The 20,351-nt window shown below is 39.9% G+C and overlaps 1 protein-coding gene across 1 annotated transcript in view; it reads right to left on the bottom strand.

The window, feature by feature from the left end:
• LOC135090262 (voltage-dependent calcium channel type A subunit alpha-1-like) overlaps nucleotides 1-20,351 on the bottom strand; it is a 290,421-nt gene that overhangs the window by 16,298 nt on the left and 253,772 nt on the right. The window contains exons 30-39 of the mRNA XM_063986871.1: nucleotides 17,845-17,868; nucleotides 13,085-13,201; nucleotides 12,849-12,914; nucleotides 11,938-12,029; nucleotides 7,399-7,555; nucleotides 6,930-7,057; nucleotides 6,326-6,464; nucleotides 5,352-5,520; nucleotides 4,709-4,815; nucleotides 4,167-4,379 (exon numbers count right to left, since the gene is read on the bottom strand). Coding sequence (XP_063842941.1) covers nucleotides 4,167-4,379; nucleotides 4,709-4,815; nucleotides 5,352-5,520; nucleotides 6,326-6,464; nucleotides 6,930-7,057; nucleotides 7,399-7,555; nucleotides 11,938-12,029; nucleotides 12,849-12,914; nucleotides 13,085-13,201; nucleotides 17,845-17,868 — 1,212 coding nt within the window. The remainder of the gene's footprint in view (nucleotides 1-4,166; nucleotides 4,380-4,708; nucleotides 4,816-5,351; nucleotides 5,521-6,325; nucleotides 6,465-6,929; nucleotides 7,058-7,398; nucleotides 7,556-11,937; nucleotides 12,030-12,848; nucleotides 12,915-13,084; nucleotides 13,202-17,844; nucleotides 17,869-20,351) is intronic.

Consider the following 20,351-nt stretch of genomic DNA (forward strand, 5'->3'; position numbering starts at 1 on the left):
CTATGTTTTACTGCTTTAAAATTCTCAGAAAGGCAAATCTTTTTCTCTGTTGGTTTACAAGAAAAAGAAAACAACATAGGAACTGAGTGGTGAGATTCTTGAACTGGTGAGGTGAAGGGTTGAGAGCAGCAACAGAACACAGAACAACCAGAGAGCCCAGAGGTGTCATGACTGGTGCCCAACACTCATTTGTACAAACTGTCTGCACATTTAATTTTGTCATACAGAAAGTAATCTCATTTTGTATAATGAATTCATTGCTGACATAAATTTTGTGCATCATATTTTGTTTAGAATATTCAAATGAGCAGGACACCTTCATGGAAACTGACTTGAAACATCTATCATCTGGATATGTTTACCAGTGGAAGGAGCAGCACACAGCTGATGCAATAAGAAGCAATTCAGTGAACATTGATGTGACGGGGAAGGCAGGTAAGGTTTTGTTTTTACCAATGAACAAGTTGATTTCCTGATAACTCTTTCAATGCAAAGGGGTCTTTATACAAAAGACAAATCCCGAACAGTGAGTGAGTGTCCTCCCTGCTGTCACATCCTGTGCACATAAGGTATGCATGACAACAAACTGCTGAATGTAGACTTTACAAACATGAGCAAAAAGTGAAAGCTGAATGAGAAATTATTATAAGAAAATGAAGATAATATCAAAATACTACCACTTCTATCGAGGAGTCTGCGGGTCTTTCCTGCAATAAAACAACGAGACGAGGTGTGTCACTCACTACAACAGCCGCTAGGGAGGCACAGGCACCAGCTGCCAAGTACTCACTCACCAGTTACCAGCACATCACACACACAAAACACCTACACAACACCATGAGTTATCCTGGAACATTTACACTTTCAAAGTGGCACATTAGAAATACTAAGTGTCTAAGGCAAAATTTTGAAGACTGCAAAGTGCTTTCACACTATCCAGCAGTGACTGAGATATGGAAAGGTGACAAAGTTAACCAAGGGCTTTACAATACATTAAGTATATGATGATGTCAAGCTTACTTGAAACTTAGACATTTAAGATGTGACAAGGAGTTTAAAGAAAACAATTACATGGTAGTGTGAATGAATGAAGTCTAAGATCAGGTCTAGAGAGCAAGTGACTGTGGGCCAGGATGGCTTCAGGGCGGACTGCATGAGGGAGGCAGTGGCCAACATTGGTGGAGGTACTCGGACAAGCTGACCCGCACACACACAGGGGACACAGCTATAGCTACATGACTTGCCATCAACAACCTTTTCTAGACTGTCTATTATCTCAACATCTTTTGAAAGCACTCAGCTGGTTCTCTCTCAGAACTTTCTCCATACTAAGGACACATTGTTCTTCTAGGCTTAGACAACTCTAGCATATAAAAATTACTATGTATTAAAAAATATTTTGGTAATTGGTTTCTTGGGGCGGGGGCAGAGGGTAATGTGCTGGCATGCCCAGGGACAGTGAGGAGTGAGGGGAACAATGGTCAGCACTTGGTAAATTCTTGGAATGAGATCAGAGCACCAGCATTATCAAAACCCACAACTCTTTCTTGAAAATGGTTCATGAAAAAAATGTGTGTGTGTATATATATATATATATATATATATATATATATATATATATATATATATATATATATATATATATATATATATATATATATATATATATATATGGATATAGGTGTTATTAAAACCCTAGAAAAATAAAAGGAAAGAAAAGAAAATGGTCTTTTCTTAAATTCCCTTAAATGTCTGATTTCAGACCAAGTTGCTCAGTTCTTTTCCACACAAGCAAAATTTCACTCTCTTACTATTGTAGAAAAATATTATGCATCAAATAGCTGGAAATTTCCATCATACTGAATATTTTTCATCACAGCAAGAATGGAGAGCACTGCCGTGTGGACAAGAGCCGAGTGTGGGGTTTGTCACTGTCCAAAAATGACCAACAGTACTCCTGAGTCCCTGTGGGCAGTACATGTTAAGGAACACACACTATGCTGTACTGACTGTAGGTCACAATCCAACAGAAGGGACCCTCAGGACAGCAGAGCAGTCACCAGTGCCTGAGTCACTGTGACAACACTGCCACTGCAGGAGGGTGATGGGAGTCATAATGATATACTGTCACCATATCAAGGCATGACCACAATAATGCTGGAACCCTTCATGGAACATTGATGACATGCAGCATGTAGTGTTGTCCTCTAATTCATAGAAATTCATATACTAAGTACTGCATGAAATATGAGATGAACACAACTAATTATATGGATCACAAATTTCTATAAAAACACTCTATTGAAAAAGAATGTGTAACTTACCAACACTATTCTCAAGCACACAACTACAGTAAAAACATGTGACTCTGAAATACTAATGATGATAATACTGCAAAACACAAGGGCAACCTACAGCAGCATGTTGAACAGTACTGTCATGTCTGTCAATGAAATGACATGATGATTTTCAGATTTCCTCTTTACATCATTTCACTTTGAACTACTTGAGTCTGCACTTGGCAGGCACTGTGGACGCACCAGTGAACAAGACACAAGCCACAATTGACACACTTGGGATGTGACTCATTAGAAATGGTAGCAATCCATTTCATCAACACATGATCCTGACTGTTGTTCAAACACTGCTCAAGTAATTCCAGGGAAATGGATTATATGGAATATCAAACACCAATATTATTAAGTGCTATTTTTAAAGTGAATACTTGCTGTTAAAAGGTTCCATTTACGTGATGTGGTTTCATAACTAAGATACCTCTTGCATTCTCTTAAAAATGTTTTGTGGTTTAGGCCAAAGTGGCTCGCTACAGTTACTCTGCTATAGTACAGGCAGCTTGGCTGCCCGGCTGCCGCACAATGAGTGACTCCCACACCACACCAAACTACCACTCTCTTCACCAAGTGAGGCCAAGTGCACTGATTATGATACTGATGACTGACTAGAATCTGGCTACGGCATGTCTGTGGACTCTGTTGTTAGCAATTACTGTTCAGTGTAAATGTGATTGGTTCTCTGGCCATCTTAAGGGAACCTGCCGGTGAAATACAAATGGATATCAATAAAACTTCAATAACATGAACATAATTCCCGATATCCATGGAAATTTAACATGAAAACTACTATTGTCTTAAAACATGGCTCATCATTTACAGTTTACCTCCACTACTCTTGACTCTCAAGAGCCACAGCTCATCAGCACCACCATCACTTCACCTGCTGTCATCGCACACTGGCTGGCCATGACGAGTGTAAGTCCCACTCATGGAAAAGCAATGATTTTTTAAATTCTGTGCTTTAGCAAAAATAAAAAAGCCAGTAAATCAAGATATTTTCAATGGAACTTCCATAAACATATATAAGAACATCATATGTCAATGTAAGACAAACCAAATCTATGATGGTCTGAAAATACACGAATTTGGGATTATGTGCTCTATAAATTTCAGAGAAAGAAATTACTCAGAAAGCGAAAAAATAAACTAAGGAGTGTATACCAGTAGGTCCCCTTAACTGACACTGTAATGGTAAGTGTATATGAAATCTATAGGTGTACTAATGGTCTGTAAAAAAGTGTGGTACATAGTTATCCAAATGTAAAGGCAATGAATATAGTATTGACTCCATTCTATAGGGTACATTTTGCTGACTGTCCCTTTCTTTAATCACTGAGAAGAAAATCTGAGCTCATATCAGCAAATCCTGCTTTCTTGTGGTTATGTACTGTACAATTGATAGCATTCAGTTTTCATTAGGCTGCTCTTGACGAAATACTCACATCAATACAGTAGTGATTCAAGACTTCATAAAAGCAGCATTGTATTACCATCAAAGAGAAGTGAGTGAGTCTGGTGCGCTGCAAACTGAAGTAATTAAGATACGTAGTAGACACCTTCACCAACGCTAAGTTACGAACAATGGTTGATTAGATACAGTGTTGTAATTAAGTGAGCACTAATATAGCAATTATGTACTGATGTAATACTAGTTAACCACAAGAGCTATGCTGGGACAAGGAGCCATTACTGATGTGCGCTGCGTGTCCTACAGTGGCTGCCTGGGACACGCTGGGTGACAAGCATCTGAGAGCAGAGGGAAGCACAACATCTAGCGCACATCAAACGTTTGGCCGAGTACAGCCGCCTTACTGATTCAGAATCCTGTTCCTCAGTCTCCTCAGTTTGCTCAGTGTCCTCAATGTCATCAGTATCGTCGATGACTATGTTCTGTGACTTTTCCATGTTACTGAGGAGCTGTTCTCCCTCCCCGCATAAAATGTCCTCAGTAGACTCAAACTTTTCCTCCTCATCCTCCTCCTCATCCTCATTCTCTATATTTTCTAAAGCATCCTCACTTTCATCCTGTAAGATTTTTGAGACTTCTTATGTACAGAGCAAAACTGCCCAAAAAATTTCCTATGTATTGTAAAATAAAATCAGAAGAGTTTTGAAGCATACTGTAAAAGAAATGATAACAGTAATGAGAAAAAATTAAAACAAATGCTGAAAAAAGATGCCATAATCAGGATTTGCTCTGAGGGCGAATGGATCAAGTGTGAATGTAGATACGTAGAAACAATTACTTCCACTTTATGAGATCCAATCCTGATCACAACATGAAGAAACGTGATTAAGTCAATGACAACTCTACTTCATCCCCACAAGCAGAGAGTCAGGAGTGCCATACTAACCAGGCCTCCAGATGGCTGGATCTGGCCAAAGCGAGTGGTGCGCCAGTTTTCCAGGATGAGGAGGCCACCATATACCTTGCCCACTGTCAGCTTCTCATATTTTAACTCTGCAGGGGAAGAATGGGAAGAATGGTCTGGTCATTGAATGCATGGTAGGAATGAAATGTATACATTTTTCAATGGATGCCACAGAATATATACATGGTGGAAATGAAATAAATATGTGTGTTTTAGTGGATGCTAGAATGAACAAACACAGTAATGAATTAATGCATGATGGGAATTAAATAAACATAAGTTTCAATAGATGCCGGAATTAATTAATCTGTCACAGGTCACCACTGGATATTGATTTAGTTTGAACATTTTGAAGTATTTTGAAGTATTAAAATCAAACACTAAGCACTTGTAATAAATTTAACTATCTTTACATCCTAATACAATGAAGATGTATTTAATAACTAAGAAAGGTTGACTTTTAATAATCACCACCAAAGAACCATTCAGAACAAGTTTTATAGACCCAATTGCTGCACAATATCAAAGAAAAAAAAAAGCACAGATGAAGAGCAAACCCCAGCAGATCCACACACAAGATATCTGAGAAGTGTGTGGTCATTCTGCGCTTCCCTTCCTCACTCACCATCATCGGGAGGCACTATTAAGTCTAGGTTCTTTTTTGCCTGGATGGGCCAAATCTTCTTTATAGTTCCTCGAAGCTCAAAGTCTGCCTGGTCCATCTCTTCGGCCGGCCTCATCTTGATGCACAGGTTTTCTCTAATCAAGGCAAACAGTGTGGTGGTGAAATGGACCTGTTGGGAAATGAAAAGGAAGCCAATGTTGGTGATCGCTGGGGAACACTGATGGAAAAACACTTCTTGAGAGCAATTTTTTCTCTAATAATTTTTTTTCTTTAATCAAGGCAAAGTGTGGTGGTGAAATGGATCTACCGGGGAATGGGAGAGAAGTTGTGGTGTTGGTGATGGTTGGGGAACACTAATGAAAAACACTTCAGGAAAACAAATAATTATGATAGATTATTGTTACAAACCTCCAAGATATGTCCAAGTTTCATATTTTTCATACCTGCTTCCCTTCACTTCATCCATCCACCCATCATGCATTTCCTTTCCCTTCTCACACTCACAACTTTCATGCTAATTCTTTGTTACAACAATTTATTCTTTTTCTTTCTTTAAATATTCCAAACATAAACATGATAGTTTAAATCCCTTAAATTCTCCTAAATGATACCTTTGTTCTTGGTTATTCTTTACTTGCATTTGCTTCTAGTCAAGTTGCCTCTCTCTCATCAAGTTTACATTCTCTTCACATGTTCTCCAAATATCCTCTTTCAAAAATTCTCACTGCCATAAATTAACTCCATAATTGTCTTATTCCTCATTTACTTCAAATCATCTTTGCTCCTTCAGTGTTGCATGAAGTTGAAAGATCAAGATAAATACTTGGGAAAGCCTTAGTTTAGATTCCATTCACATACACTTTTAAATTCCTGACATAATGATAACCCTAATACAATACTCACAGTAAAATAATCAGACATACATTCAATTCTGGCACAACAATTTCCCACCTTCACAACAGCAAGTGTCTCACCTTTCCCTCCTCATTTAAAGGCATGTTCATTCGTATAAGTTTCTTGTATGCTAACCGGTACGGGCACTTGTTCCCAAAACCCAGCGGTGGGTCCATGTTCCTCAGCATGTCGTACATCTCCGTGTAGTGGATTCTCCCCCTGCAAGTGAAGCAAGGCCAGGCTGGATGATGTGGGTAAATATGTGGTGATGTGGTGCTAAATATGGCTCATCCCAGGAAGAATAATACTAATGACTGGCTATTCTCCCTCTGAAAATTATACAAGATACCGATGGATGATATGGTGCTGAATGTATCTAATCTCAGGAAGATATGCATTAATGTCATGGACTATTTTCATCTAGTTTATTGCAAGTGCAATCTAAATATGCAAGTGACTGGTGGTGGTGTGTCCAGGATTCTGATCCTTCACTGAATGGAGACCATCTGAGCAGGCTCCTTGAATGTTGCAGTCTCTGTTCATCAGACAAAGAAAAGGTATGGACCTGACCTGTGACCTTGTATTCAGGCAGCAGCACCAAACACCAGTCCTGCTCCCCTGTGTGTGGATGCATCACACACATGCACACACTCTCACTGTCACACACTGCTGAGTTTTACTTACGTTGCATTTGGATCATATTCGGCCCATATCCTGATGAATTCATCAAGATGATGGGCTCCCAGGATGGATGAGTCTCTAGTCAGGTAATCAAAGTTGTCCATGATGACAGCGACGAAAAGATTCAACATCTGTGGAGATGCACGGCATTTGTCTTGAATGAGCCAGCAGCACAGGCAACACTACCAAGTATTATCAGGGAGATCCAAATACTGTCAACATTTTCTAAAGAGGATATCCAACCCTTCCTTTTGTATGACTCACCACAAGTATGTAGAGAAAGATGAAGGTGGCAAAGGTTGAACAAAAGATGAAAAATGAATGGAGGTGATAAAATGCAACTTACAGAAGTGACGAGAGAAAGATGAAGGTGATGAAGAAAGATGAGAAGCAAATGAAGGTGATGAAATAAAACTAACCAGAAATGAGCAGAGAAAGATGAAAGTGACAGTGATGATGAAATAAAACTCACCAGAAATGAGCAGAGAAAGATGAAAGTGACAAAGTATATGTATGCCACGTTGGAGCCGCAGGTCTTGTCAGGGTCATTCTTGAGTGCATTGGGATCACACTCGCGGCCCTTGATGCAGGACAACATGATGCTCTGCCATGCTTCTCCCGTGGCACACCTGCACACACACTCACAGTCAGGAGCCGCACACATCCCACTAAAGCATTCTAACACTAACTCTCCACATTAACTAAATTTTCAAAGACTAATAACTAAGACCTTACATAATTTTGTTAGTCTTTGTTCTTACCATTTAATAGTTTAACCTTGTGAGAATTGTTCTTATTTATTTTTAGTGGCTGTTAAGTAAATCCAACTCCTCAAAGATGTACACTATGGAATGAGAAGCACTTTGTATGACAGCCAGCCAGCCTGACACCTCCCATGGTAAATAAACATTGCCTTCACTCTCTCATCAAGGTTACATACAAATATTATACCCAATACAAAATTACCACAGCAAAAAAAAATACTTCCTTACACCTGCACTATATCATTCAATAATTCATAATATACTTGAGACCATCATAAATATATTTCAGTGCACTGGAAAATATATAATAACAATAATTTTGCTAGATTGTTAGTAGCACTGCCAGTGTATAAAAAATAATCTACCTATAACTAGTGAGCAGTTTTGGAGTAATGCAAGAAACAGACTTCAGGTGTCTCTAAATTATCAGTAATGTGACTATTTCTGGCTGCCTTTAAAGCTCCAGTGATGTGTGGCTGGATCTTGTGAGAGAGAGAGAGAGAGAGAGAGAGAGAGAGAGAGAGAGAGAGAGAGAGAGAGAGAGAGAGAGAGAGAGAGAGAGAGAGAGAGAGAGAGAGAGAGAGAGAGAGAGAGAGAGAGAGAGAGAGAGAGAGAGAGAGAGAGAGAGAGAAAGAGAGAGAGATGGCACATTGATAGACACTCACTTCAGATCTATTAAAATCACCACCAACATGTCAATCCAGAGAACAATTAGAGAAACATTTCAACCTTCAGCATCTTTGAGAACAAGTGACATCAATGCAACACTCAATCACTGGAGTTCATTAAAGGCAGCCAGGGTGAGTCTCTGTGATGCCAGAAGACAGTAGTACAAAGCACATACTTACCTTTCCACAGCCCAACAACTGGATAAAACTATTGGTCAACTAATTGTCCCTAAGCTATCAAGCAAGCACGGGGTGAGGAGGCAGGGGTCTTTAGGAAGGTTTCAGTTTTGAGGCAATTTAGTCAAAGTCAAAATACAATGGAAAAAGATTTAAGGTTCTGGGAATGCCTTGGTGTTAAGGGAATAACCAGGATAGTGAAGGGGATGAATGTGAGCACTTCAAGACTTAATTTCCAGTGGTTGTTGGCCTCTGTTGAGTGCCATCAGCCACTCTCACTGAGCAGGACACTTGGCTCTGCTGTGTCACCTCAACAGTGATCAGCAAATTGGTGTGGTGATATACATTCCACTCTGTTGATTGCTCCGGCATGCAGTGTGAGTGAAACAGTAGATGTGCAGCAAGTGTGTGAAAAGAGAGTGTGTGCTGTGCTGCAGCCGCTGTGAGGGCCAGTGGAGTGGTGGTGGTGGTCTGTGGCACTGCAGACAGGCCACTCCACCCACTCTATCCACCCAGAGTCTGAGCCGTAATGGTCTCATTATCACAAGAAAGGAATCCATAAGACCTCCACACTACACCTATCTGTTCATCTAGGGTAGGAAATGTTCTGTCTGACTCCTGATGCTGTGTTTTGTGGTGTCTCTTTAGGTGGTGGTTAACTGTGTGGTGGTGGTCATCGAGCCACCAGTGGTCACCCGTCACCCGGGGCAAGCCGCACCTCTCAGGGATGCATCACCTACTCACTCACTCTGTTGTTGTGACGTACCTGTTTGTGCTTTGTGTTTTGTTGGTTTTGACTTCCATGACTGTCAAGGGATTACTACTAAATGCAAGAGCTTCATGAATTTGTAATGCCCATGTCAGTTAATTCATGCCTGCATTCCCAGCCTGCATTTCTGTCTCCTTGGTCAAGCTCTTCCACCTCAAGATGCACATTAAGACTTATTAACATACAATCTCTCCACAGCAATGACTCCACCATTTCCACTCCCATACTCATTAGCAATGGTTCAATGGACTGCACACTCATGAATGCCGCTTCCTTGTTCAGTGCTGATGTGCACCAGTAATAAACATGAATCTCAAGCATCACCATAAGGCAGCAAGTAATCACCAGAACTTGAATGAATTTTAGTTGCCTTTGACTGTCCAGTGACTAAAATAATACTAACAAAAATTATGAAAAATGAGACTTGCAGTACTGGATTTCCATATAAAAAAAAAATATTATAATAATTACCATCCCATTTCCAGCACAAAACAAGCTATGGATGCGACAGAGCACCACAAACTACTTCTATATGTAAGATCATTATTGTGAAGTTACCTGACTTAATAACAGTAACAAACTCAGTTTTACCATCATGAATTCGTTACTTTGCCTTAGTCGTCTTTTACGACGCTCAGAGAATTAAGTGACAGCATTGTAATAATAATAATAATAATAATAATAATAATAATAATAATAATAATAATAAATAATGATCATGATAATACCAACAATAATATTAATTTTTATTGTCATGGCTCCCTTGCTCTGCCATAGTTACCTTTCATAATGCTCAGAGAAAGAGTAACTATTCTAATAATAAACAAGAATAACAATGATAATGAAAAGATTCATTTTTCATCTTTCTGACTTGTTCAAGCTCATAATAGTAATGATAGTAATAATAATGCATTCATTTTCATCATGTTCAATCATTCAAGCTCATAATAATAATAATAATGATAATAATAACACATTCATTTTCCTCATGACTCAATCAAGCTCATTTCACCAAGGCACTGAGAGGATAAGAGCCTATTGTGCAGCCAAGAGTGGGGCTGGGCTGTGCTGCCAGCCCTGTGCTCAGTGGTGAGGCCAGGCATGCAGTCCCGCCCTGCATGGCCACGCTGCTGGCTCAAAGTCACATCTCACCAAGCTCCATGTCCAACAGAACAGAAAGGGTGAGAAAATATGGAACAGAGGAGGATTGGTGACACTCTGTCTGTTGGTGTTGTGGGTGTACAGACTGAGACACACTGAGAGTTCCTATTTAAAACTAACATATGTGGTCCTGCTTTGCTCTCTCTCTCTCTCTCTCTCTCTCTCTCTCTCTCTCTCTCTCTCTCTCTCTCTCTCTCTCTCTCTCTCTCTCCCTTTCAGAAAATTTAGCTACTGGACTGGTTACGTGATAAACTCTCCCTCCAATACCACTCGTGATCACACCAAGAAGTATATGTGTCCCCCTACAGCACAGTTACACACCGATGCAGAAAATGGCATCCACCTCACAAAATACTGTATTAAACCTGCGGCAGAAAATGGGTCCTCGCGGGGCACTTCAAAAAGGCCCACTCACCCAAAAACAGATTGGGAGGCTTAAAAAACATTGTGAAGTTCTTGAAAAAAATAAAATAGCAGAGCACTGATCCTGTTGTTTATCTTAATACAGTATTTTGTAATGATGACAGCAGTAGCACTGAAGAATGGAAGTCACAAGAACTGCAGTAACAAAAGTTTGGACAGAAGAAAATAGCCAATTCTGCTGCTGAGTCACTTTTGAGTGCCAGGAAAAATTAATGGAGAATGGTTACCTGAATAAGAGCATTATGCCCTCAGCAAAATTTCTAAAGTTGTTGTGGCGTGTTATAGATGCAGTAGGTTCCAATTTTATATTACCAAAGACCTGGGTGATGAAGGGAAACAAAAACAAGAAACTTAGGATTACTCAAAACTCCAAATATGATGTCTATTCTAAGAGGCTTTGAGGTACACCAAAACTTGGAAGGTATCAACACAAGGACGGGGACTAAGACAGGGAAAGGTCACAGGGGGGCAGGAGCCAGAAGTGGCCAAGATTAGGATGGAGCAAAGGGCTGTCCTCTCACCAGGGCTGTCAGAGGGAACATGTGACCAGTCACTAGGGTCATATAAGGGTAAAAATTCAGGGGCATGGGACAAAAAACTCTGCACAGGTCAATGTATTCTAAGAAATAAGATAAATCCCTGACCAAAAAAGTGGGCAAGCACCACAGACACTATCTAGTCTAGGTTAGCTAGTCTAGGCAAGATGGATCACATATCTATTATTATGTTACCTTCTACATTAAACTAAACTACATGGCATTGCCATCTAGAGGACTAGACATGTCACCAGACGGCTATGCACCACATGTCTGTTCAGGAAGTGAGTGAGGTTTACTATTGTGGATCACTAAGGTCTCACTGTGTGGCCGTGTTGGGCGCACGGGGCATTGAGGAACAGACCTTGTGTTTGAGTATCAGAAGGCTCAGAGTCTTGGCACTGAACAGACATTTGTCTCAGTGTTCAGGCCTAGAGAAGATGGGAATCATAAGTATGCTATCTGTCTCAGGTTGCTATTCACTGAGCCTGGTGGTGGGGGTTGCAAACTCACCGAAACAAGAGCAAGAGACTGGCGAAGAAAGACTGAAAGTTGTTATGTCGATTTAGGTCAGTGTCGGGATCAAATTTCATGTTGCCAAAAACCTGGGTGTGAAGTTCGGGAGAAAAAAAAAGACAGGAGAGTGCTGTAAGTCAGGTGGGTGTGAGTGGTAGTGTGCGCACTGCTCTCTAGACAGCACCGCACTGCCCGTGGCGGGTGCGGGGCCACGGCCTCTGCCCCGGCCCCGACCACTGCCAACACTGACTTTGGACATATTGCGGAGGCAACAGACCACAAGCCCGACCAGAGTGACGTTCTGAGACACAAACTCTGTCTTGTGAAGGCAGGTCAAGAGAGGACTGTGAGCACGGACTGTGGCCTCAGACAACAGGGGTCAAGAATATTGGCAGAACACATATAACAGATCAGGATAACAACATGACTTGAAACAGTATGGGTAAACATATCCACAAAATATACAATTACTGGAGTTATGGAGGGACATATTGTGGCCAAATGAAAAGACAGCAACACCCGGATGGGGGTTTAGGGGCCTACATGGTAACAGACGTGAGAAACAGATGGTTGATGTGAGCCCATGGTGAGCAGACCTTCAACACTTGACTTTGGCATGACAACTCAATTATTCTAAATTTAATTCAATCAATACACATATATATATATATATATATATATATATATATATATATATATATATATATATATATATATATATATATATATATATATCCAGAAAATAATATCAGAGGATATTTACTGTTCAACATGTTATTATGCAATATGAATAACAATAATATCATATATATTAAAATATTTCAAATATAGTCATGATAATATAAGAAAAGTAATACTTATTATAATTATATCCATTACAGAGGTACAGAGTGAAAGGAGCACCTTACCTGCATGCCAATGATAGCGTAGATGAAGAACAGCATGGCTATGAGCAGGCAGACATACGGCAAGGCCTGCGGGGAGGGGCACGGTTAGCATCACCTTACACACGGGGCCGACGGGGAGGATTTGTGATTATTCTCATCAGAAATACATGCAAACATTCAAGGGAAGTGTCTTGCCCTAGAGAGAGAACTGGCCATGGCTAGATGTGTAGCTAACACTGCGGGACTGACTGTCTCACCTTGAACGATTGTACGAATGTCCATAATAATATTCTAATTGTGTAACCCTGACGGAGCAGTTTGATGAGGCGAGCAGCACGAAACAAGCGCAGGAACCCGACATTGATGAAGTTTTCCTGCAACAAACAAGAGTTGTGTTAATACTCTCTACACACACACACACACACACACACACACACACACACACTCATGGACCTAGGTAGAATCTAAATCTCAATATGAAACAAGGAAACAGGGACAATGAATAAGATGTAATGAAACCAATTAATCAGAAAGCTATAAAATTGTTAAGGAATATAATAAAAACAAAAGATAAAGCACACATGTACTGCATATTCACACACAAGGTTACTATTACACACACACACACACACACACACACCAATGCATCCCCTTTTATGTGGAAATTGTGCGTTCCCAAAAAAATTTCTGCATTGGATTAATTTTTGTAGCTGTGGAGGCATAAATTGAAGGTAGTTTCTAGACATGTATCGTTTAATCCTCAATAAATCCCCTTGGCTTTCTCTATGAACACTGGCATCATCGCTGGGCTTTTTTTCTTCCTTTTTATTGTCCTACGCCAGTGTTTCTTATACCTTTCACTGTTCCAAATGCCTTTTCTAATATTCAGAACACTAATAAAAATGGTTTGCACGGACATCAGAAAAACTGACAGGGAGATTAAAATTTTTTGCCTTTTCTAGTCTTTTGGGGTATCTCAGAGACTGTACTACAAGAATAAATGCATAAAAAAAGTGATCATGGGAAAAGTTGTATAAGAATAGCAGTGAAGGAGTCAGCCTTCCATAACATGTACATAAATACTGACTCCATATACTATACAGGTACAGAGCAGTCAGCCAATTATTCTTCTTTATTATGGTGGGGTTCCTGGCAAGAGAGAACCTGGATGGAAGTACTGAGGATATCTTAATTTAAATCCATTTGTGCCTCTCCTCATCTCAATCCTTAGGTACTGGTAACATTACTCCTTAAGCCTTCACCTTTGCTCTTCCATATCTATAATGCCTCACATCTTTATATAGATCCTCTTGTGCCTCTCCTCATCTCTGGATTCTTGGGTACTGATAACATTACTCCTTAAGCCTCGGCCTCTCCTCTCTCACATCTCTAATGCCTTACACTCAGTCTCAACACCCACACTCTCTCCCTCCTGTGATGTCACCACCACCTCAACACACCACCTCCTCCCAGCTTTCTCCTTGGTGTTAGTGTTGATCCCCCTACCATAACTCTTAAAGAATCATAAAAAAAACATAACAAATAAGTTCAAAATAAAATCAAGCAAAGGAAACTAATGAGATAATATTACTTTTACAGTCATGAAGTATGTTTAAGGTTGTTATGTCTGTTGACTGAGTGAGAAGTAACAATGATTAACAATGCTTTTACAAGATGCCGAGTGTTTCCGAATGTGTAACTCCTTGCTTTGTGTTTTTCCTCTTGTTATGAGTTCTTTTCATGGGCTCTGTGATCCAGTTTTTGACCACTGACCTGCATAAGCAACACAAGAGAGTGCAACGTGGTAGTGAGATAAAACACAGGAAGCAGAAGCACAATGCATGTCCTCTAGTGTTTCAAATGTTGTCTTCATGGAGCATCACTCTTTAAGGAAGGCAACAGGTGAAGCATTAGAGAGGACAGAACATTTGCTTCCTGCTCAATTTCCTCTCACTACCACACTCCCTTCACTGGCTCATGGCAAAGATACTCTACTCCTCTCCCTGCTTTCATTTGAGCATCAAGTACCAAAGCTGCATGCTCACAGTGTTAGAGAATACAGGACTTTTACTTCATTCATGGTTTCCTCTCACCACCATGCTCCCTCCTTGCAAGCCTGGTTCAGGGCAAGATGCTCCTCCTCTCCTTGCATTTATTGCCTTCACTGGAGCATCAAGTACTGAAGCTGCATGCTCAGCCACAACTTGGACTGCCAGGATAACAATTAATAAGCAGCAGGTTAAACTAGAGAAGAAAGTCACTCTCTCTTTCTTTTTCTCTCAATGTCTATCCGTGTCAGTATCAGCTTCTATTTGTCTATTTCTCCTTGTATGCTGTATAAATCTTTATCTGTGTTTGTTCATCTTCACTCTCCTGTGTCTCTGTGCATCCCATCTGTTGATAATCTGTGTTGATGTGATAATGATCTTCCCAGGGAGTCAACAGACACGATTGACATTCCTGCCTTTCTTCTATCATTGCTTCTCCAATACATCATATATGCAATCTTATTAAATCATTACTCTGTCCTGCATTAACTCTATTCATTCCAGTGGTCAAAGTTTATCCCACTGAGCAGGAACATTCAAGCCTTGTTCAATGTGGGGAAAAATTTTTTTGATGACTCACTAAATGGTTTGTGTTAATTATTCATACACACCTCATGACTTGAGTTTTCTTTGTGAGATTGTTTGTATGTCTAGATGCATCACACACACACACACACACACACACACACACACAGTCCAACTAACTGAATAAAAGGGAACATAACAAAAGGGTAACCAGCTAGAGGGAGTAGTGTTGCTGTGGTGCAGTGGCTGGTGTGCTTGACTACAAATCTGAAGGCCTCAGTTTGAATCCAGGGTGGGCTAGTCAGAGCACATTTCACCCAGGTGTGTTTCAAGTTAATGGGTATCCACCATTTCTCTAATGCAAAAAATTAACCAGTATTCTCAATCACTCATCCCTTTTTCTGGTAAATTCTAGAACTCCCTGCCTGCTGTTGCATTTCCTCCTTCATATGACTTGAGTTCTTTCAAAAAGGAGGTTTCAAGACCCTTATCCTCAAATTTTGAATGATCCTTTCTGACCGCTCTTTGGGGACTGGTATTCAGTGGACCCTTTTTTTTTTTGCACTTTTTCTTGTTCTTGACCAGTGACCTTCTTACATAAAAAAAAAAAGGATCAAAGGGCAATGAGAGAGGCGAGTGCTCAGGCCACACATCACTACAGCACATGCCCCACTTATACCTCTAAATTGGTAGGCCCCACAATGCACCAAACTTGCACAAATGCCGCATGTATTGCATTTTGATTCTTTCCTATTTTTCACCACCCCTCATGAGTCTGAGTGTGAGGGATGAAGTTTTCATAATACTTCTCATGATTTTGGGTATTCTTTTTGAGTATTTTCTTTTAGGGCTGGCATTTTTTGTGGGTCTTTTTTCTTTTTTGTTGTTTTTGTACCCCTTGGCCAGATTCCCTCACATAAAAAAGAAAGGAAAGCCATACATCTTGGTACATTGGATTATGATGTCAAGGCAAGATTAAGCTGTAATGACTTGATCCCATTGGCTAGATCTCTTACATAAAAAGAAAAAAGTAAAAGTCATTAATTTTGATACACTGGCTTATGATATCACAGCAAGATTGCCAGATTGAGATGTGATGACTTGCTTTCCATATCTACTCTGTTATGTGAGCAATAGCTGCAGTGTGAACTGAGACACACCCTTCTTGTCTCCACCTGACTGAGGACTCAAAGCCACAACTCCCTGGTGGTGAGTCAAGCATGCCGACCACTGCACCACTGGCCTGCTGTGGTGAGCTACAGCACCTCCATATGGTGACCAGTTCTGACTTATGTATGAGCCTAAATATTGATGAATGTAAATAATTCAGGATAAAAAAACAAGTTCAAAAACAAATAGTAAAGAATAAGCAACAAACATGACTCCTAAAAATGAAGAGACTTTTTTTTGCCCATATTCTGCAGTAAAGGTATGCATCATATTTTGTCATCCATTCCTCATCTAGAGCATGAGTTCATCTACATAATTCCTAACTGATTTGTATTCTTTGAGAATTTATACACTTGGCATACAGCAACACTCCTCCAGCTGGTGCCTGTGTTCCTCCCCCTCCATGTGTCCTGTCCCCAACACACTCCTCTGCTCTCCTCTGCCACACACATCCTTTCTCTTTCTCTGCCCTAAGTCTTTCCTCCTCCTCTCCCAACAATTGCCATGATAATGTAAGCCACCCTACAAATACTGGTTATGTTACTCTATATGCTCAGTTGTCTTAAACGGAGAACCATAGCACTGTACAAATATAGTTATGTAAAATATTGTGCATCATAGGAACCTTGCAAAGCAGACCCATGCAGCAGCGCAGCACGTCTGTACATGTTGGCGCACCATGTACTAACTGGTCAACAGCTGTGCACGTGTGGAATGGGCAAAGATATATAGAGGGAGTAAAGTTGCTAGATCCACAGGTAAGAATGCAAAACAATTTCATGAAGTATTGCTCCCTGCGAACATTACATAACAAAATGTAGCCAATTTATATACAACCGCATCTTGTATGTATGTCTATGGATCCATGATGTACATGAGAGTAGCTAATGGTCATCAAGAGTACTTTACCAATGGTAACAACAGTTACAGTCAACATCTACAATACTGTAGTGGTCTTCTGCCCAAGAGAGCTACACAAAGATTCAATTTTACCCAGCAAGTGCTATGCAGTGCATGAAGCCATGCAGCCACTGAGGCTCGGACAACTCAAGAGGCGCCAACACATTAACAGCCAGCACAGCCCGGCACCGGTGCATCCACTTGTAACTTGAAGAACAATGGTGGATTTGGTCTGTGAGGTTGCAAGCAAGCCAAGAAACTTACTCTAAAAGCAACCATAGCTTATGTCACACCTTCCTGAGGTGTGCCAAGAGCATACCTGCTGCTCAACAAATCCAACAGGGGAAACAAACTCATCATCAGGACAGACTTACTGTATTTCCTCCTCCATATATTCTCTGAGATCATGAAAACAAAAGATATCAAGAAGTGAGGTGAAAAGTGTTGTAGCAGTAAACTACTGGAATTAAATATATATAAAGTAAAAAAAATCTATGATATAAAAATAAAAATAGGCATTAGTATTTGTTGCCACAATGAAAAGAAAATCTACTACTGGGAGAAACGTTGGTCTATGTGAAAACTTAATATCCCAGCAAAACAATCGTCACTGTCCGTGTTGAGTGGAAAGTAAATATAATGCAAAAGTAATTAATTCATAACTGGTGAACAAAAGAACAACATAAAAGAGTGGCTGTGGTCCCCTTCACAGTGGCTGTGTTGGTGAGAGAGGCGCGGTGCACCAACACACACATACACACTACTTACCCCCGTCTCACTCTTTCAGGAAGGCACATCAACATCACATCATTAGACTTTCTTATACAAGGGCAGCAGCTACCCAGCAAACAACACAAGTCAGGCACATTCACACTGCTTAGTCCAGTGAATGCCATTTTTCTTGTTTGCTGGGTAGTAACAAAATCTCACATGACTAGAAGAAAGATGCATGCAAACTAATGAGATATTAACTCTTTAATATATACATCAGTGCTAAGTGTGTTATTGGGATGAAGTGAAGCCATTCAGATGAACTACATATTTTTCAAATGCACTATTGAACCGCTGATGGAAATTCAATTAATTCCTGCAAGTTTTATGGCAAAAGGTACAAAATCAAGAACATTCCCCAACCAGAACTAAATCTTTGACACTGAAGAATGAAATATATTACAATGAAAGCTATAGTCTCAATTTTTAGTTCAGCTCCCAACACTCATTATATTCAGTTTGGCTGTCCAGTCATTCACTCGCCATGTGGTGCGGAGGGAAACAAAACACTGCACTACGGAGACAGTGCTCCTGCATGTCACACCTCAACACTCAGCAGGTTTATTTCAATATTTTTGTATGGCAATTAAAGTGACAGCTGCAATAAAGTATATATGGCAACAAATTGACACATTCCTCCTCCCTTTTAGGTTGATCAATCACTATGTCACATATCACAGTTAGACTAATACTTGGTCCATCTCACTCAAATAGAATGGGTGTTTAACTCACTCAAGCTAACAAGGCAAATGATGTGATTCATGAATGTAACTCTGAAAACATTGATATCAGATGGCACGCTTCACCTACAGCCTGAGGTGAGCAGCATAGCATCAAGGGAGCCACACAGATGTCACTGTATGGAGCAGCTTTGTGTGTGGGTATTAATACTCTCATATATTATTACTGCCTGTCAGAAATCCAGTCAATTTTCTTACAAATAATATACTAACATGTCTAATAAACTGTAGGTCTTGCTTTATGCTAGTTTGTCAGCAGGTATAAAAAAGTGAATGACTGTATAGAAAAATAATATATTTGGAGCCTTTTGAAAGATATATTTGATGAGAAATTCAGGTGTTTTGCCATAATTCTTTAGGGTCTTAAAAGTATGGAGAATAAATATGTGGTAACAATGTGATGAGTGATGCAGGAGTGTCTTGGTGAGGTGGCTGACAACTTTAGTTCCATGATTTTTGATGAGAGAGAGGAAGATGTGTGTGACTCCTATGAAGACATGTGAGTTAGGCATAGATGATAAAAAAAAAAAAAAAGAGAGAGAAATATAGATGTGGACCTGTAGAATTGTTTCATGTATAAAGAACATTAGTATTTCTGTTGGTACATGAAGCTAAAAAAACAGACACCACATCTAGTAAGTGGCGTGATGAAATATTAAGTGCAAATGACAGAAAAAAAAAAAGACAGGAGAAAATAGACTACTGTAATCTTGTAAAGAGTTGGCAACTCAACTGGCAAGGAAAAATGAGTTGTGAAAGGATACCAACTCACCAATGAGGACTGGTAGAATACTGATAATCAAAATGAGACAACTGTGTGCTTCAGGTGTGAAAGATACAAAAATCATGACAGATGTACATTTAAGGGGCAACTTTTGTTGACAGTAATGCAATGAGTGTGGATGCATGCTGTAAAAAAAGGTGTGTGATAGTTTGTAGGATGATATGGAATGAAAGACGACAAGAAATAGATGTAATAATGTAATGTGGTCTTATATAGGATATAATGAATTTCTGCAGATATTGCTAGAGGTGAAAGTACAAGGTATTTCTAAGTTGAAAATTTTCTATACATATAAGCATTTTTGAGGCCTTATTTAACCATGTTGTGAAAATCAAGTGTGGGTGGCCAACACACTCACAACTTGTACTCTCACTCCCAGCAACACCTGCAGAAACTCATGCTACACCCTGTATGGATAATGAACGTTACAGAAATCAGATACGGCAGTAGGAAATTATGAATAGTGACAAATGAGAAGAGAAATGATGTGAATGAAGGCACTAGACTAAAAGGTTCAAGTCTTAGGGCAAAAATGGATAAGTACTCTATATCATGTTGGGTAGTCTTATTCCTCATACATTAACTA

This window comes from Scylla paramamosain, chromosome 34 (genome assembly GCF_035594125.1).
Source record: "Scylla paramamosain isolate STU-SP2022 chromosome 34, ASM3559412v1, whole genome shotgun sequence".
NCBI classification, from domain to species: domain Eukaryota; kingdom Metazoa; phylum Arthropoda; class Malacostraca; order Decapoda; family Portunidae; genus Scylla; species Scylla paramamosain.